Source organism: Hipposideros armiger, unplaced genomic scaffold (assembly GCF_001890085.2).
Source record: "Hipposideros armiger isolate ML-2016 unplaced genomic scaffold, ASM189008v1 scaffold_271, whole genome shotgun sequence".
NCBI lineage: Eukaryota > Metazoa > Chordata > Mammalia > Chiroptera > Hipposideridae > Hipposideros > Hipposideros armiger.
In genome coordinates this window covers 1235590-1256213 of record NW_017731621.1, presented here as the reverse complement: position 1 = coordinate 1256213, position 20624 = coordinate 1235590, and the positions used below count along the sequence as shown (strand labels likewise).

At 39.6% G+C, this 20624-nt stretch overlaps 1 protein-coding gene across 1 annotated transcript in view; it reads right to left on the bottom strand.

The window, feature by feature from the left end:
- The window catches only part of USP6NL (USP6 N-terminal like), a 140516-nt gene that overhangs the window by 50392 nt on the left and 69500 nt on the right, over window positions 1-20624 (bottom strand). The window contains exons 2-4 of the mRNA XM_019656991.1: window positions 19502-19569; window positions 17332-17414; window positions 10007-10046 (exon numbers count right to left, since the gene is read on the bottom strand). Of these exons, the coding sequence (XP_019512536.1) occupies window positions 10007-10046; window positions 17332-17414; window positions 19502-19569 (191 nt within the window). The remainder of the gene's footprint in view (window positions 1-10006; window positions 10047-17331; window positions 17415-19501; window positions 19570-20624) is intronic.

Sequence of the window (20624 nt, the reverse complement as noted above, 5' to 3'; positions counted from 1 at the left end):
TGCCAGGAACAGCCCTGCTGAGATCTAGCCCGACTTTTGCTATCTTTCATTTTTATGACTATGAATTATCAACAAATCACTTTAAGAAGTAGTCATTCTTTTTTGCAATGGCGCACTTTTGCATTCTAATGCTTATCGTGTATACACACACACATATATATATATATATATATATATATGACTTTAAATGCTATAAATTTTCATATGCAAGGACAAAACACACATACACAATGTTAAGAACCATTAAATATGCTTTTCTTTCACCTACAGCAAAAAAACTAAAAAAAGGTATACCTTGGGGAAAGCTCCCAGGCTATAGGATTTAAAATTACATTAGTAGTTCAATCAGGTTTAATTGTTAACTCCATGATACCGTCAGTTCAATTACATCAGACTTGAATGCATGTAAATGTCTTTTTCACCCACTTGTGAATCTATAATTCATGGATAAAATCTACTTTATCACCAAACATGCTACAACTGACTATTTCAGAATTTATTCTAATGTAAGAAGTAACTGAAAACATATGTGACAAATGTGAACTTGAGTGCTCTAAAAAAACTGGCTCAGGAACATCATCTTGCCGTGGTGGACTCAGTAACACCAACACCAACTAGACAGAACAGCAACTTGGAATTTCAACCTCCAAGTTCAACCAATACTGGAAACTCAACCTATTCCAAACTACAATATTTCCCTGACCACACTGCTCCTGCCCTTCTCCTTCTCACATCAATTCCCAGCATCACCACCCATTGAGTCAATGCAACCAGAGCCTTAGGTTGTTTGGGTCTTCATGCTCTCTTCCTTCCCACACCCAAACTACACTCTGCTGGCCGCATCCACGTCTCTTGCTTCCATCATGTCCTTGGCCTAGTTCAGGCAATCCTAATTCCTAGATGAAATCAGTACCTCCTTACGGATAACCCTGTCTTCAATCCACCCTCCACACTGCTATCACAGTTTTTAAAATGCGTTTGAAATCCTTCACTGGCTGCTCATTATCTACAAATAAAGTTCAAACTTCCACAAGGATGGCCCTTCATAATATGGCCCTAACTCACCTTTCTGTTTCACCTCCTGCTACTTTTGGGCTGGCCGAGTGGCTCAGTTGGTTAAGAGCTCGCTCAAGAGTGTGAGCTCTGAGCAACAGCGGTTCGAGTCCCGGCCCGAGCTGAGCTGCCAACAGGTGGCAGGATGGCTCAGCTAAAAAAAAAAAAAAAAAAAAACCTCCTGCTACTTTTATGATTTAGCCACATTGAATTATTTGCCATTTCCAAACACTTTAACCAGTATTTGTTGTTCATCTGCCTATGATGCTCTCCCTCACCATCATCTGGCAAAATCCTATACGTCCTTTGAAGACACGGCGAAATTTCAAAGGTCTGGAACCTTTCCCAAATGCCTCCAGGCCCCAAGCGAAATTAACCGTTTCCTTAGCATTTCAGGGCATGGACTAAGAACCCAGTTATTGGGTTGTCGGAAAAGTCACGACGTATTTTTTCTATGTTTTTTGTCGCAAAAATGTGTCATGACTTTTCCGACAACCCAATAGTTGGCCAGGGTTCAAGTCTGAGTTCTGCCCCTTCCTATCTATTTCATTTGGGGTAAGTCACTTAATCTTTCTGTATCTTTGTTTACTTCGCTACAAAATAAGAATTATTATGATTATTGTTAGCACAGCTAACATCTGTGTTTCAGTTGGCTTAAATGCCCAAATATTATTATTAATATTAAAGTCTGCATTTCTTGAGCATAGGAACCATATCATGTATTCCTCTTCTACTTTATCACCTAAAACAGTGGTTGGTATATGAGAAAAGTTTAAACATTTTACAGTTAAACATAATTTACATGAGAAAACACAAGTAAACAACACTATGAACAATTAATAACATTCTGTGGTCCTGGAGGTGGGAAGGGTAAAAAGAATAAATACGAAAAGACACACCAATATCATACATAGTTTTGATAGCAGCTCAATCATTATATTATAGACCAGCGGTTCTCAACCTTCCTAATGCCACGACCCCTTAATACAGTTCCTCGTGTTGTAGTGATCCCGAACCATAAAATTATTTTCGTTGCTACTCTATAATTCTAATTTTGCTACTGTTATGAATCGTAATGTAAATATCTTTTTGTTTTCTGATGGTGAAAGGGTCGTTCGACCCCCAAAGGGGTTGCGACCCACAGGTTGAGAACCGCTGCTATAGAAGAAATCAGTAAATTATAATAGTATCTCTTATGTAACATAATGACCGCAATACTATCATTCCACCATGTTGGCAACTCTTTCCAAAGTGCCGCCCATAGGCAGAACCACTAATGTTAGATGTCTAATAAAAATTATGTAAAATAACTCTGTTGACTTTATATAGACATCTTACTTCTCTCAATTTTTATTTTGAAGTATTTCAACCTACAGAACAGTGCACCATATACTTATATAGACTTCACCCAAATCCATGAATTATTACATTTTGCCTGATTTCCTCTATTTATATTGGGGTAGTTCCTGTTTTCATGTTTTGGTTTTTGGCTGATCTATTAGAAAACCACAGACCTCATGAACACTTCAGCTCCAAAAAGTTCAAGTATGTATCACCTAAGAACAAAATCATACTATCACATATAATCAGTGTACCACTATCACATCCAAGAAGTTTAAAACTGTTTTATTATTACCTTATTACCTAAAAAACAATCCATACACCAAATTCCCTACTGGTTGCAAAAGCATACTTCGCAGCTGGTTTCTTTGGGTTGGGTGGGAAGGGAGACTCAGAATCCGGTCACAGATCATGCACTGCCATTACTGCCAATCTTTTTACTTCCCTTTACTTTATCTAGAAGAGTCCCTGCCTTTTCTGTCTTTCATGACACTGACATTTTTGAAGCATCGAGGTCACACTATCTGAATTTGTGTGATTGTTTCTACTATATTTTGGCAGGAGTATGACACAGGTGATGTTATGTCCTTCCCATGCCATCACATCCAGAGACATATCATGTCAATCTATACCATTATCAATGATAGAAAAATCTGATTCATTGGGCAAGTGGTATTTGTCCAATATAACTGAGAACTTCCCGTTTGTAACTAATAAGTAATCTGTCTGGTACACTTTGTGGCAGGGTGGACATTCTGTTCCTTAACTACTCTACTCAGTGGTCTTCTCATCCACTGATAATACCATGTAAATCAATTCTGATTCTGATGGTGGTAAAACAATGCGTTTTTTTTCTCATTCTATGGTTCCTTCTATTTTATTAACTGACATTTTACTATTAAAATGTTTTTCCTTTCTAATTTCTCCCCACCTTTTATTATCACTATGGTACAAAGGATTATTTTATCAATGTGTTATAATCCGTTATCATCATTACTCTTTATGGAGCTAAAATTCTCCCAAATTTGGCTGAACTGCCTCATAATTCTTTGGAGATTTGTCCCTTCATGTGGATTCTTTAGACATACCCTATCTGACACAAAATAATTCAGGCTCATTTTACACTTTTTCTACATAGACATACACCAGCCATTCCTTTAAGAAACAGCAGTTCCTTTTAACGACAAATGGTATTCAAAAACTAAGATCTGGGTATTAGACATGCTCATCAGTGCAATTGTTTAAATCATACAAGAGGCCCTTAGTATAAGAAAATTCTACTCCCCTGAGAATGTCAGAACAACATATATCAAAAGGAAAATGATGCATATTTCTTAATCACCACCCCTTTTCTATCTCTCCATTACCGCCACTGACTAAAAAATGGTATGTACTAAAAAATGCTGTGTACTCTTCTACCAACAGCTGTTGTCAGGAAAGGACTAATCTTCTGTTTGCAGTGTGCCATCTGATACTCAGTTGTCTTAAATTGCTGTCTCCTCTGAGTCAGGATGGGCCCCTCCTACCAGGGCAAGGAAGGTGTAAGGATTAGGACTGGGCCAATAGTTTCTTTGTTGCCTCTCAACCTCAGTGATCTGAGACTATTATTTTTAACCCTCTGCAGGGGACCAGTAAGTACTTAACAAGTGTTTAGAAGAGGGTAAAGGGGGTCAAATATATGGTGACAGAGAGAGACTAAACTCTGGGTGATGAGCACACAATGCAATATAGAGATGATGTCTTATAATATTGAACACTTGGAACTTATATAATCTTATTAATCAGTGTCACCTCAATAAATTTAATTTAAAAATAAATAAAGAAAATAAAAAGAAAAAACAACAACAGTTGATCACACATAATATTAACTCCTTCTCTTCTATCTCGTCCTGGGCTCCTCCCACTATTGACATGATTAATTAATAATCCAGATAAGTAAAGACTAAACATACATAAAATGCATGGATGAGTATTAAACAGCCTGCTCTTCTAGAATAATAAACTGTAGAACTTTAATAAAGTTCAACTCTTCACATGCTTTTTTGTCTCTCCTATTTGAGTACGAAAATGCAAAACTGAGGATGAAGCTGACCAGTCATGTACACCTAGACCTCACCAGTAGAGGTCAGGAGAGGACAAGAAGTACAAGAAGGGAGGCCTGTTTTGACAGAATAACACTGAAAAGTCTATCGGTCATATATTTTGAGTAAGCTTTCAAGCCACATAAAATTAAAATATAGTTTTTAAAGATACGCATAGGCTCTAATATTTCACAGCCATGCAAAGTATTGCACTACATAAAGGAGTAGCTGAATCCATGAAAATTCAGTTTTACATATCCTTCCTCCTTATTAAAAACATCAATAAGCTCAAAGAAACAATACAATCCATTATTAATGTCGTTCTCTGCAGGGTAAACATAATAAGTGTGTGTGTTTATGTTTAAGTTCCTGTTTGGGGGAATCCACAATACTTTGCAAATATCAATACGAATCCTCTTATGAGGGGCTGACTGCCTCTAACTCTCCCCATTTCAAATAGAATTGTCTTATGTAAAATAATATGCTAGCAAACCTGAAACTAAAGCCATGATTACTTGACTATGCATTCATGTACAAGTCTTCCCAAATGGCAATTTGGTGCATGCTTCAAGTGAATGCTTTGTAAAGATTAATAAACACTTGTAGGCATCAGCAAGGCTATCACTGCCATTGATTTTATTCAATGAAATCATACATTTAGAATTTTGTATTAGTTTCCTAGAAATGGCAGAGTTTGGCTATTAGGACTGGGCAGTCACGGAAGAATACATAAACTTAAACCAGAAAAATGGGGGGAAATCCTGATAAACTGAAAGGTATCTAGCCTTATACTGCTTTGCATGTGTCTAAAATTCTCATCCCACTATGAGGAAACCAAAACTGTAAAGGCAGGTCATGCGATATGAGAACAGTTTATGTACAAAAGGCACAATGGAGTCTCAGTCCAGGCAGCCTCAGAACACAGTCCCTCTCCCAATAAGACCGACAAAGGAATACAAAATTGTCTCATGTTAAGTTAGTAAGGTGTGCGGAGGTCTTTTTTTTTTCTCCTATTAAACTCTTTAAACAACCAATTAATTATAGGCTGGATTGCACTGGTAGGTCTTTTATTGCATAGACAAATATAAACAACAAAATAACAAAAAAACATTTTTTAAAACCTCCCTAAAAGCATGCATCCTCCACTAGCTTTTGTCTTATATTTCTTTGTTTCTTTACTGTCACATTTCTTGAATCATCTATATCACTGGTTCCCAGACTTCTGGACTTTCTAGGCAATGGAGAGAGAAGTCAGTATTGCATTTCCAGATTTTTATCTTGCCAAATATGGATATCTTTTGTGGACGTCTCTCCCTGGATATCTCTCCCTGATTTCTCAAGTAAAGGACATTTAACATTAAAAAGGACAGACTCTGCCATCTCCGAATCAACACACTGTTTCTGAAGCAGTCACTGCCCCATTTGGTCATGCATCCTGTCACCACTTCCTGCACACCCTGTGCGCTGCCCGGGTCCTCGGGATACAGCAGGGAGCAAAACAGATAAACCCCCTCACAGAGATACATCCTGGTGTGGAAACACACAAATAAAAAGTAGGTAAAACATGTCATGTGTGAAATGACGGTAAGTGCTAAAGAAAAAAATAAAGGAGGGAAGGGAGTGCTTAGTACTGTGGGAACAGTTCCTAATTTTATTAATAGATATGATGGCCAGGGAGGGTCTTTTTCTGAAGGTGACATTTCAGTAAACACCTGAGACTTGTCACTCTCAGGGGAAGCGCACAAGAAAGGAAGCAGCCAGAGCAAAAGGCCTGAAGAGGGGGCCCGGAGAGCGCCCAAGAAGCACGAGGAGGCCAGTGAGCAATGGAAGGCCGGAGGAGAGGAGGTGAGAGACTTAACAGGAACCAGGTCGCTCAGGGCTCTGCAGAGCATTCTAAGGACTTGCCCCCTCACTGCAGATGAGATGGGGAGCCACCACGATGTTCCGATTCGAGAGCAACATGATCTTACTTATTTTACCAGGGTCATTCCTGCTTTTTTGGTGAAGACAGGCTGTGGGGGGAGAGCGGGACAAGGCCGAAGCAGGAAGCTCCGGGAGAGGTCACAGTGGACCAGGTGGCAGGAGTACAGCTGGCAAGAAGGTGTCAGATTCTGGGAACATATGAAGGCAGAGCTCACGGGACTGCTAACAGAAGAAACGTGGGCTATGAAAAAGTCAGCGGTAACTCACAATATTTAGGCTGAACAACTGGAAGAGTGGAGTTCCCATTTAGTGCGACAGGGAAGTTGGTTAATAGAATGGAGTTGAAGGAAACACAGAAACCCCACGCTGAACATTTATTAGACATCTAAGTGTATACAGTTAAGTCAGACATCTAAGGCTGGACATTGAAATGTATATACAAAGATATACAAGTGTGGGATTCAGGGAGCCAAGTCATCAACATGCAGTTGGCATTTAAAGACAAAAGACAAGATAAGATAACCATGGAAGAAATACGAACAGGAAAGAGAAGGTCGAGGCCTGAGCCTGGGCACCCCAAAGCACGTGAGAAAGAATAAGCAGAGCTAACAGAGAGCAGCCAGTGAGGAAAGAAGCATATGAGGAGAGTATGGGGTTCTGAAGGCCAAGAACAGAGAATGTGCAAGAATGAGACGGTGACCAAGCACGTGAACCGCTGCAGGTCGGTCAAGCGGAAGGCTGAAAACTGCCTGCCTATCTAACAGTATCAAGGTGCTTGGGGACCTGAAAATGGCAGTGGGGGGCAGGGGAGCTAAAGTCTGATTGGCATGGATACAAGGAAGAACTGCAGGAAAGAAGTGGAAAAGAAAGAATATAGGCACCTCTCTCAAGAGTAAGGGCAACACAGAATGGTGTAAGGAGTTGGGGCAGTAGCTGAGGCGGAAATGGGGTCAAAAGAAGATTGGTGTGTTTTTTTTAATGGGAATAACAATAGATTTTACTCTGATCGCAAACAGTCAAGTCGAAAGAGAAAGAATTCAAAATAGAAAGAATTCAGGAGAGAGAGGAAAGGGAAGACTAGCTCGAGTGATGTTCCTGAACAAGGGACAGAGACCCGCACAGGAACCAGAGCATTAGGCACAGATGGCGATAGGTGCGCACATGTGGCTGTGGAAGCCCGAGCAAGTTCTCTTCTGATGGCTTCTATTTTCTTATAAGAAATAAGAAGCAAGAACATTAGCTGAGAGAGAGCAGAGAAGAAGGTGCTGAAGGCTTGAGGAGGGACGAGAAGGTCCCAGTAGTTGGAAAGAGAGCAGACAGTCACCGAGGAAGAACAGCAAGATGTCCAGGCAGGGCCAGTGCTCCAGTTAAGGTCTGTGGTCGTGAATTTAAAGTAAAGCCAGTGGGCATGGTTGTGAGTCTTTTCCTAGTTGCACTTGGCCATGCAGGAGCAGGCACTGCAGCGGCAGGAAGCTGGCTTTAGCTAGGGCTGTAGTGCAGCCCAGAAGCAGCAAGGGGGGTGACGGAGGTGAAGGAATGTGCAAGTGACTGTAGGGAACTGGGAAGAGGGGAATGAAGACATGAGTGTAGTCGGGGATAATGAAACAGTGGTGGTATCAGCGGGGTCCAAGGTACTAGATAAGAGAACAGTCAGAATGGAAACAAATCCTATGTTCCCATTGCAAAGAGGACTGGTAGAGAGTTCATCAGAGGCAGGATTTAGAGAGGGCGCCGTTACTCATCACTTCCTTCTTTACTCATCACTTCCTTCTCATTCGTTCCTTAGCCACAGGGAATCGGCTTACACCCGGGCCCACCACCACCACCACATACACACACACCACCACCACCACCACCAGCTCTACCATGTCATCTCTACACTCCCAGAAGCCACCAGTAATCTCCCACAGATTGCCTCATTTGATCTTCCTCCAGTCACTGGACAGTGAGCATCTCACAGGCAGACACTACATCTTAATTGACCCTAATATTCCAGGTAGTACCTAGTCCAGTGCTACGTAATAATGTAGCTCTTAAAAGAAAGAAATTCTGGGCCAGACAAATGGCTCAGTTGGTTAAGAGCTTGCTCAAGAGTGCAAGCTCTGAGCAGCAGCGTCGCCAGTATGATTCCCACATGGGCCAGTCAGCTGTGCCCGAGCTGAGCTGCCGCTGAGCTGCCAACAGGTGGCAGGATGGCTCAGCTGGTGAGAGCACGTGCTCCTAACAACAAGGTTGCTTGTTGGAGATGGTGGGCTACGCCCATCCGCAACTAAGACTGACCTCAGCACCTTGAGCTGAGCTGCCGTGGGTGGCTCAGGGGATAGAACATGTGCTCTTCACAACAAAGCTGCCGGTTCAACTCCTGCATGGTATGGCAGCTACACCCACCTGCAACTAAGTGAACATGGCACCTTGAGCTGAGCGGCGCAATTGGACTTGGAGCTAAGCTAGCTGCGCCCTCCACAACTAAGACTAAAGGACAACAACTTGGCTGTTACCCTTCCCTAATTCCCCAATGCTGTTCCCCTCCCCCAATTCCCCAATAAAATCTTTAGAAAAAAAAGAAATTCCTCTGCCATAACATCAAGGTTATGATACTGAGAGAAAAGCAGGTATTTACAAGAAAATTCAACTGCAGGCAGTACCTAGAGGGATCTCTCTATATGGGAAACGGCAATTCTGTCTATATCTCAATGTTATGCCACCGTTTTGGTTTTTTTCCAGAAAATTTTGATTTTTGAAAGATTTTCTAAAATATTTTTCAAATTCCAATTCTAATTTTACTTCATTATCTGAAACTCAGCCTCCTTCCCCATCAAACACAAACAGACTGAGAATAATCCCAATCAATAGCTTCTCTCTCATTCTACAATTCATTTTTTGGTGTAGAAAAAAAAAAAAGAAAAGAGGAGGGAGAGTCTGACCAACTTTAAAACATTCAGTTCCTAGTTCTCATGCACACCCAGCTACGGAACCAGCTCCCTAACCAACTAAAATAAAGAAAGCGGAAACAGCGAGTTACTAACAAAAGTGACAGGTGTACAATATATAATATAAAACTTCTCTAAGTCCTTGAAAGGCTAGTATCCTTATTGGACACGGCCACCTTTGTGATGGTTTTTTGTGGGAAAGTTAACAGTCCATGGAATAGCCATGTTCCAAAGAGCTACTGCTCTAGCATAGTGCTTTATTAGCCACGGGGCTCAGGAGGACCACTTTTGAAGCTGTTTACTCGTCACCCATCCAGGCGCCTGCCCAGAGAGCCTGCCTCACAGGCCGAGGTGGGTCCCAAGCACCCAAGCTCTTTAAAGGGCTGCACTCTGAAGCGTGGCCAGGCTGAGAACCGCCCATCCAGAGCGCAGATCTTCTCTGCTAACTGCTACAGCGCCTTTCTCCAGTACCTATCAGAAGTCCCATCAAATCTCCTAAAAGGTATTTCCCCATTAATGTAATTTATTTCTCATAATGACATACTTAGGGTCAAATCCTTCCAATGACTGCTCCATTTATATAGAATACAGTACTTAAAATCAGAAAGGTGGTAGATTTTCTTTATATGACAAGCACAATTCACCAGTAACTATAAGTAAATACATGGCTGGCCTTACCCGTTCCATAGCTGCATTATGATATGGGAGCTCCTCCTCACTGTAGAGAAAAAACAGTACATGTGAAATAGATGAAATCATAGGGAACTTTGAAAAAATTATAAGCCTATAGAGACACATGATATACAACCATTTATCATCACAAGAGTCACATACCCTCTATTCCACAGAATTCAATATAAAACAATTAGCTATCTGCAACCATAATGCCCTCATCCTCAAATCTCTAGACCTGCACTGTCCGATACAATAATCTCTAGCCACAGGTGGCTATTTCATTTTAGGTGTAAATTAAAATGAAACAAAATTAAAAGTCCAGTTTGTCAGTCGCACTAGCCACAGTTCAAGTGCACAATAGTCCTGCAGCAGGCTACCGTACTACACGGTGCAGATATGGAAAGAACACATCCACCCATGCCCGGTGTTCTACTGGACAGCACTGCTCCAGGCCAGGAGTCGGCAACCTTACTCCGCAAAGGTAAATATTTAAAGAGTAAACATGTTAGGCTTCATGGACCATACAGTCTCTGTCATCATTACTCAACTTTGACATTGCATTGCGAAAGCAGACATGGATGATGTGTAAGCCAAGTGCGCTTTTGTTCCCATGAAACTTACAAAAACAGTGGGTGAGCTGGGTTTGGCCTGCGGGTCATTGTTTGCCGACCTCTACTCTAGACTCTCACCTCCACTCTTTGGCTCAAACCATGGCCTATAATAAGTGATTGTTTTTTAAAAAAAAAACAGTATAAGGAAATAAAACTGCCTCCAATTGATGTAGGAATTAAAAAGAAAGCTTCAACTTTTATCCTGTAAATATAGAAAGCTTCAATTGTGAAAACTTCAACAGGGATGATTTTTTTTAATGTACAACAAAAGATCAAATCACTACTGATACAGTAATTTTGTGATATCACCTCTAATATAAAATACTCTGAAACTCTTGTATTAACTGTCGGAATATAAAAACAGTGAGCTATCCATAAATAAAGTTATATGCTTCAAATTGCTATCTCAGTAGTATTGCTGTTTGGACAATGATATGTACATATCCTTGTCTTAGTTTCTAGAGACCAAGTAATACCACTTTCCAGAGGACAATACATTCATGTTCAAGATCCGGTATTTTCAAAGGCAGACTTTTGCTACTCTCAAGAGCCCTTAGGTGAACCATGAAGCTACAGAAATGGACCTGACAAAAAAATGTAATAGCCGAAAGAGATCTCAGAGAGCAGTCCAAACCCTCATTTCACAGATACGGAAACTAACATTTTCACTTAGTCACAGTCACTTGGTCTAATGTAGACATGTTCAGTGCTATCTAACCAGTGGGTTCGAATTAAGATCGATGAGATCTTCAGACTGTGCAGATGTACAAGGTGTAATAAAAAAATATGGTGAACATTTAAATTTAAAAATGCCATTAACCCCCTCAAAATACTCCCCCTCGCTTCGAACACACTTCTCTCATCGTTCTTGCCACTTTCTGAAGCAGTTCTGGGAGTCTTCTTTTGTGAGTGTCTTTTGTTGCTCTGTTGTGGCTGCCTCAATGTCCTGACTCAATTCAAAACGTTTACCTTTCATGGTCATTTTGACTTTGGGGAAGAGCCAGACGTTGCACAGTGCCATATCTGGTGAGTAAGGTGGATAAGAACACACAGTAATGTTTTTATTTGACAGAAACTGCCATATACCAGGAGCGATGTGTGACATGGAGCATTGTCATGATGGAGGATGATTTACGGCACATTTTAAAACACACCTTCTCTCAACCGTAGCTCACACTCCACTAACTGCACCGAACAAATTGAAACTTGTCACACACACTGTTACTAAGGTTCGACACACTGCGTTCTGTATTGAAGATCCTTGCCTTTCCACTGGATGGCACTGAATAGATTCAGGACATCAAGGCAACCATGACAGCACAACTAAAGACACTCATGAAAGAGGACTCCCAGGATTGCGTCAGAAAGTGGCAAGAACGATGGGATAAGTGTGTTTGAAGTGAGGGGGATTAATGGCAATGTGTCTTTTACTGTAATAATTTTTTTTTATTTAAACATTCACTGTATTGTTTGATCACACCTCATATGTGAAGAAAAGGCTGAAAAACTAATTCTCAAGAAGACAAAACACTTTAAGGACTAAATACAAAAAGTCTTTTTTTTTTTTAATGTAAAGTGTCCACTCACCTTTACAGAATGTGACACTTGGTTTGTTTGGTTTTTTAAAATAACTTTCATTATGCTCTTAGCCTCAATTTCCCTGCTAATCTGTAATCCTGATTACTACAGCCAATGATGTATGACTGGCACAGGATATAACTTCTGGTTTAAAAGCGCACCTATCTGGTCTTCATTTACTGGCAGAAGAGGGCTTGTCAACACCACTGGAATGTATTTCCTAGGTGATGAGGTCAGCAGGGACATCTTGAAGAGATAAGAACATCTGGCACCCTTTGTAAGCACCAAGAATGGTATTTCTGGGGTGAGTGAGCCCTGGGCAAGGTCAACCTTTTGTACAGCTGATTTGAGCTGATCCTGACAACTGTTTATCTGAACATTCCTAACTGCAAATGAAGTGCCATCTATGGCTGCCTACCACAGGACATGCCTTTGACGTTGCTGGTGCATTTCTTTGGTCTCCTATTTACTAAAGAAGACTGACAGACCTAATTCACAACCCTGAATCAGAACCAAGTTTTGCCCTTGTCTGTGGAATGATATTGATCATCTGCTCGGGCTACATGGCCTGTGTTGGGCAGGTCCTACAGAATGAGCTGCTTTGTGAAATTCACCTTAACCTCAGACCATGCTATTGAAACCCTGGGAGAAAGGGAAGCTGGAATATACATACCACCAAAGTCAGCTTCAGGCAAAATCCAGGAGTATACAATCTTGGTCTTGGATTTCCCTCCAGCCCAGTATTTTACACCATCTCCTTTTAGCCTGCTGCAAACCCACCAGGGTCTGGTTACTTATGCAGACCCTATCAGGACCCCCAAGGAGTTATTGAACTCCTCCTATCCAAGTTTCATTTTAATGTGCATTTATTTAATTAATTTATTTTAAAATTGAGACATAGTTGACATACAACAGTGTATTAGTTTTAGGCATACAACATAGATTTGATACCATTAACTACAGTAACCATGCTGTACATGACATCCCCAGGACTTATTGATCTTATAATTGAAAGTTTGTACCTTTTGACCTCCTTCACCCATTTCTCCCGCCTCTGGCAACCACCAATCTGTTCTGTTTATCTATGAGTTTGTTTTTTAAGATGCCACATATAAGTGATATCATACAGTCTTTCTCTGTCTCACAGCATAATGCCCTAAAGGTCCATCCATGTTGTTGCTTGCAAACGGCAAGATTTCCTCATTTTTTATGGCTGAATAATATTCGTGTGTGTGTGTGTGTGTGTGTGACATTCTCTCTTCCATTCATCTGTCAATTGACACTTAGGTTGTTTGCATGCCGTGTCTATTGTGAATAATGAACACAGGGGTACAGATATCTTTTGAAGATAGTGATTTGATTTCCTTTCAATAAATACCCAGAAGCGGAATTGCTGGATTATCTGTTAGTTCCATTTTTAGTTTTTTGAGGAACCTCCATACTGTTTTCTGTAATGACTGTACCCATTTATATTTCCACCAACAGTGTACAAGGGTTCTGTTTTCTTCACATCCTTGACAACATTTGTTATCTATTGTCTTTTGATAAAAGGTATTCTAACAGGTATGAGATGATATCTCATTGTGGTTTTGATTTGCATTTCCCAGATGATTAGTGATGTTGAACACCTTTTCCTATACCTGTTGGCCATGTGATGTCTTTCTTTGGAAAAACATCTATTCACACCCTCAGCCCATTTTTTAATGAGATTGTTTGTCTAAATTTAGACTTACTCCAGTCAAAATTATTAGATAGGCAGAAAGAGTTCTCAAGCCCATGCCATCACAACAGATATTCTTTAAAAACAAAAATGCGTTTATTCTGGCTTTCAAATATTTATATAGTCATAGTAAACTATAGACAATCAGCTAAATTTTATAAATATACACATTTTGACAAGTAGTGGAAAATCTGAAGCTTGGTTATTAATTTTATCTTTATTTTTGGTACAATTTCCTTCTAATTCTTCTATTAATAACTTGTGACCTAAAAGCCTTATTCACTATCCAAATACCAAGCATTCTTTGTTGAGCAGACTAGCAGTAGCTATTTTTGACAAAAATGTTGAAAGCTCTCTAACTTCTTAAATAAGCTCGATTTCTCCATTCTCCAGATGTAACTCCATCACAGTCATTCAGACCGGGGAGAACTCCCTATTTCTGAGCCCTAAACAAAGACATTCCTGTTCTAGCATCAAGCCAAACTGGTCTGGCAACAGTTTTCATATTTATTGTGAAATCTGTTAGAAAACCAAGTTAGTCCTGTACTGCATTTGTTAATGACTGTCGTCCTTCTCCACATATCATAACAAGTAATTTAACTCACTACAGCTATAATTAGATATGAAGTCAGCAGCTGTCAGAGAAGGCTACAAAGTTAATTTTTGCCATTGCATTGTACTGATATTGACACTGAAAACCCAATTTCATTGGAGAACCAACCTAAAACTGCAAAGAACTAAGATGGCAGAAAGAAATGCTCTTTTTTTTTTTTTTTTTAAGCTGAGCCATCCTGCTACCTGTTGGCAGCTCAGCGGCTGCTCAGCTCGGGCTGGACTCGAACCGCTGTTGCTCAGAGCTCAAACTCTTGAGCGAGCTCTTAACCAACTGAGCCACTCGGCCGGCCCTAGAAATGCTCTTTTTTGATCAAGGTGTGACAGGGAGCAATATCTAAACGCCTAGGCCATGTGACTTTCTTCAATAGCACAGAAAACTCCAGTCTACAGTGACAAGCAATAAAAGTTGCCAGCAGCAACCTCTGGAGAAAGCGTTTTACCGAAATTAGACATTGTAACAAAAATCAATGACTTTGGTAAAATTTAACAAAGCCTAACATTACATTAAAATCCATTTCTATGCTTCATTGTTTTCATTTGTGCTGTCTGCCATAGAATTGCATCATGAAGTAAATAAAAAAATGAGCATGACAGTGTGAGAACTGGTACCAAAGTGGTGAGCTTAGCTATCTGGGCATGCATCAATACAGGTGACCATTTCAAACAGTATCCCTCTCCCTAGGCACTCTCCCCCCCCCCCCTTTAATTTTCTTTCTAGGCATTTCAAAGCCACCTTCTGGGTTTCTTTTATTAAAACTACAGGCAGCATAAGGCAGAAGTTCAGAACACAGGCTGTGCTGTAAGACGGCCGACGTCCACATCCCAGATCTGACATTTACTGATGGTCAGCACAACTGGGGCAAGTTGAGTGACCTCTTTGTGTTTCAGTTTCATCTAAGAAAAAGATAAAAAGAGTGCCTATCCTGAAAAATTTTGGAGAGGAATAAATGAGTTCATCCACCCTTTGGCTTAGAGCAGTGCCTAGCACACAGTAAATACTCAATAAATATTACTAATATTATTAAGATAAATTAGCGGCTGACTTTCCACCCTCTAGGACCAAATGGATCTCAGCACAGAGGATTAAAAACAAACATGAAATAAGTGAGTGCAATTTTTAGACTGCCAAATATGAGCTAGGCTCTTCGGCCAACACCTAGCTCACATTGTTTCAAGCAATAAGAAAAGAGAATTTAGGTAATTACCAGCCCCTTTTTGAAATGCACAGATTTTTCATATGTATTTTGTACTATATTAGACCATTTTATGATTAAAACATCTTTTATAGTGGCTCACTCCCATCAGAAATGCTTGGGGAAGTCAAAGCCAGCTGAGTTGTATCACCTTCTGAATCAAAATCTTGGATAGACTTAAGAAATCTATTTAAAAAACAAAAAAACATTTCCCAGCTGACTCTAATGTGCAGGCAAGTTTGGGGCCCACCGATCTTGACAGTGCTAAATGCTCAAATTGTCCTTCAAAACATCACTCACATACCTCAGATCTGCACACTAACCCACACAAATGGGAAACCATTTCCTGCCACATTTGTGGCCAAGCTTGATTTACTTAAAGTGGAAGTGGGGTTAATTTAAGAACAGTATTTTCATCCTAGTTAAATATTGCTCTATTAGTCTGTTGAAGTTCAAAGCCTTCTGATTATAACTACTCAGGAGACCATTTTAGGTATGCTAATGTCATTATAATAATATTATAACACCTCATATTTTTCCAGAACTTTATATAGGATTCTATCATTTTATTTCCTCAAATTTTCCACTACACTATAAAATATGCAGAGCAGCTAATGTCTGTGTATAGATGAGGCATGAAATAGTTAACCGACCCCAGCAAAGCCACAAGAAGAACACACATTCTCTAACTCCCACAACTATGTCTGTCTGTCTGTCTGTTTGCTTGTTTTACCTGAGAAAAATATGATATAACAGAATACTTTCTAAATGCAAGAAAAGTGAACAGAAAGAGAAAACCAGGTCTGACAACTGGAAGGTACTATATAAGAAATTACATTTTTCCTGCAAATTTAATCATATGTCGCAAAATAAAAATCTCTGGCTTTTTCCTATTTACAATAAACCAGACTGAAAAAGAATACATATGAATGAGAAGTAAGTTAATCTCTGAATTGTATGGAAGCAAATAAACTATAGCGATGGAGAGACGTCTCCAGCTTGTGGGAATCTGACTAAACAAAGCCGGAACCAGAACAGGCATATTCACATCATTTGCAGGATGTTTCTAAGAATCAAAATCCTTGTAACCAATTTACAGTGGTCTAGACTTCTCTCCACTCTTTATGTAACATATTCAGGATAAATGGAATTAATTTTGAGAGGCAATAACAACAAATACATTTACAACTATAAGAAAGATCAATGGCATTTCACTGCTCATTTTTAGGCTGCAAAACACTAAAGTTCTAATTGCTAATTATTTTTTAAATGCATTTATATAAAATGAAATGTCTTGTAATTATTTCTGAAATACACATTGCTATTAATTTCCATTTCATTCTGCTAAATTATTAATACAACTCATTTATTGTACTTAATGTTCTTACTAAAATACAACAAATAATAAAGATTGTATTTTGGAAAATAGTTCCATTTCAATCATAGAGGTTAAAAATGCCAGGAATTTAATAACAAAAAATGTGTTGCAGGACCAGTCCTGGAATCTTATTCACAGCAGTGCTATTAAAAAAAAAAAAAAGAAAATCAATACAATAAGTGTCCACAGAAACATTATAATTAAAAAGTTAGCTTTCAATCTATGCAACTTACTGTAAAAAGCCAAATCTATCTGTGACTTTGTAAACAAGGTAATCAGCATCTTCCCAGGGCTCGATCTCTGCGCCTTCTCGTCCCTATGATAGGGGACAAAGAGGGGTGTTACTGGGACTCTATAAAACTGAATATTTTGTTAAACAAAAAGTCTAAAAAAGTTGTTTTCTTATGTATTAACAGTAAGAGCTGAAAATGAGGTATTATCCATGTTACTTAACTTAAAAAAAACAACCTATTTTTGGCAACATAATCACTATTTTCTAGTTACGAACTTCGAACGCTATTTCATGTCAGCAACTGCTGACATGTGCCGTAGTTAAGCCTTGATCAGACTTGGGTTCTGATGAGAACCTCAGAAGGGAGGATGAGAAAGCCTTCAACAATGAACCGTCAAACTTTAAAGTGTTGGCGTGAACATGTCCTAGGAAAGAAACATTTCCTGTTTTATTCATCCAAACTTTTCAGATGAGTGGGCTAGTCCCCTTGTCTATCTCTTTACTTCACAGCTACATCAGCCCTGAAACCATTCTTCCAAGGTCAAAAACGAACTCCCATTGTCAAAACCGGTGGGCACTCGTGTCCTTATCTAATGGGATTTTCTCGATGCACCTGTCAGTGTTGCTTGCTCCCTACTCCTCAGCCTCCATGACCCATCCTTCTTGGTACTCCTTGTCCATCTCCAACTCTTCTTTTGATGGCTTTTTCATAGGCATCTCTTACCCAGTGGTGTGCCCAGGGTTCTGTCTTTAGCCACTGCCCTCTCACTCTACCCTTGAGGCTAACCAGCACTGCGGGTGCAGGACCCCCCAAATGTAACTGTCTGTGCCAATGCCTCCAATTTCAGACACAACACCCAACCGTCTGGTGGACCCCTCCATCTGAGTATACTTTATAATTGTCTGCTCGTGTGTTTGTGAGTCGGCTGTAAGCAGCTTGTGGGAGAAGGCAGCTCTAACGCACGTCTGTGATTGACTCCCCAGCACCTAGCATGACACCTGGCCTGGTCACTAAGTGTGAGCTGCATGAAAAACAATGCATGCAGGCATGAATGGATGATAGTTACACTGGTTTTAGATTAGTTAACCAGCAAGATAAATGAATCACGTTTTTCATGGACTACACTAAAACCCACTGATGTTCCAAACAGCCACCTTAAATGTGAGCTCTGGGAACATGACTACTGAGTTGAGTGCCACCTGTATACCTCAGGGCACAGTCTAGATGGCTGTCTTATAGTTTCTTGCTTCTGCTATTCTCATAAATAACCAACAATAACAAATATGAAATTACACACAAGTGATATAAATATAAAACAGGACATTTCTATTAATAAATCACTGCCGTAGCTCATTATAGACTTCCAGATGTAAGGTAATGAGACATGTAAAACCTCAGCAACTGTGGCTTCCTAGAGCATCAAAAACCAGATTCCATAACTAATATAAGGATAAAATATTCATGGCGATTATATGTAAATGTATAAATTCAAATTTTTCAGATCCAGGTTAAATTTTGAATAGCACATATAAATTATGAATAAACTGGGTACTTGATTCTATATACTAACTTATTAAAATATTTATTAAATACCTAGCATGAATCAGAAACCATTCTAGATATTTAGGATACAAGAGTAAACCAAACAAAAGAAATTCTTACCCTCAGAGAGTTCACATTGTAGGAGTGATAGCAGACAACAAAGGAAGTATAATATATAGTGCACTAATACAATAAGTGCTACGGTGAAAAGTAAAGAAGAGAAAGGGGATAAAAAGTGCTGGAGGTAAGAAGGGGAGTTACTGGACAGTGTGGTCAGAGATCTCATTAAGAAGGTAGCATCTGGATAAAGATCTGAAAGAGGTATGGCCCTGAGGCATGAGGATATCCAGGAGTTAGGTGTTCTAGGCAGAGGCAGCAGCCAGTGCAAAGGCCCTGAGGCAGGAGCAAGCCTGGAGTGCTGGAAGAACAGCAAGAGGTCAGAGCCGCAAGGGCAGAGGGAAGGAGGGAGAGGAAATTTAGAGATGAAGTCAGAGACAAAAGATAACTTTAATGGTCACATGAAGTAAACAAACTGCTTCTGTAATTTAAGCTCTCCAAAATGCAAGTCCATTTCTATTTATGTTTTTTTCTAATAAAACTTACTCCAAGAGTAAATATAAATACTTACTCTGTCATATTTAGCAACTATTTCAGCTCGCTCCTGGGCAAGTTTGAGTGCTACATCCTGATCCGAATCTGTGGAGACATCAAATTTAGATGAACTGCTATTTAAAGAGTCATAAAGTTAATTAATTATAAAACTAAAACAAACCAGCAAAATCAAATAAAAGGATGAGTTAAGTATCTATAACTACAAACTTGAAATATCAACATATCTTCCATTTCAATATTATACATGATATTCAAAAGAAAGAAAATTTGTTAACATAGTATTAACTTAGAGGATATGATAAATATTATCCCTCAAGAATCAATTTTGGATCTCATTTCATAGAAATGAGTATTAAAGTAAAAACTGACCGGGCCGGCCAGGTGGCTTAGTTGGTTAGAGCATGAGCTCTGAGCAACAGAGTTGCCAGTTTGATTCCCACATGGGCCAGTGAGCTGTGCCTGAGCTGAGCTGTTTCTGAGCTGCCAACATGTAGTAGGATGGCTCAGCTTGTGAGAGCGCGTGCTCTTAAAAACAAGGTTGCCAGTTTGACTCCCAAATAGGATGGTAGGCTGTGCCCCCCACCCCAACAACTAGATTAAAAGCAGCGACTGGACTTGGAGCTGTGCTTGCGCCCTCCACAACTAAGATTGAAGGACAACAACTTGACTTGGAGCTGATGGGTCCTGGGAAAACACAATGTTCCCCTTCCCCAATTTCCCAAGACTGTTCCTGTCCCCAATTCCCCAATAAAATCTTTAAAAAAACAAAACAAAAAATTGAACTGTAAACTTGAAGTTTTCAGATGAACTCCATTTGGGTAAATGATGAGAAGAGCATTCAAGAAAGCTTTTAAAAATTAAGGGAATTTGTTCACAAAATAAACTATTGCAAGATATACTTCAGGAGTTAAAAAGTTATTTCTCTTATGTGATGAAAATAATAATTTCTTCATTTAGCCTCTGAAATCCCCCTTACCAATCACCCCAAATACTGTAATAATCTCCAGTTTTACCTCTCACCTCCCCCCACACACTCTTCTTATTATTACACCAGGTATCTTTCAAAAACACAAATCTAACAACAAAAGTAGAGATCACGACATGAAATAGGATATGATTACACATCCCAAGTACCATGA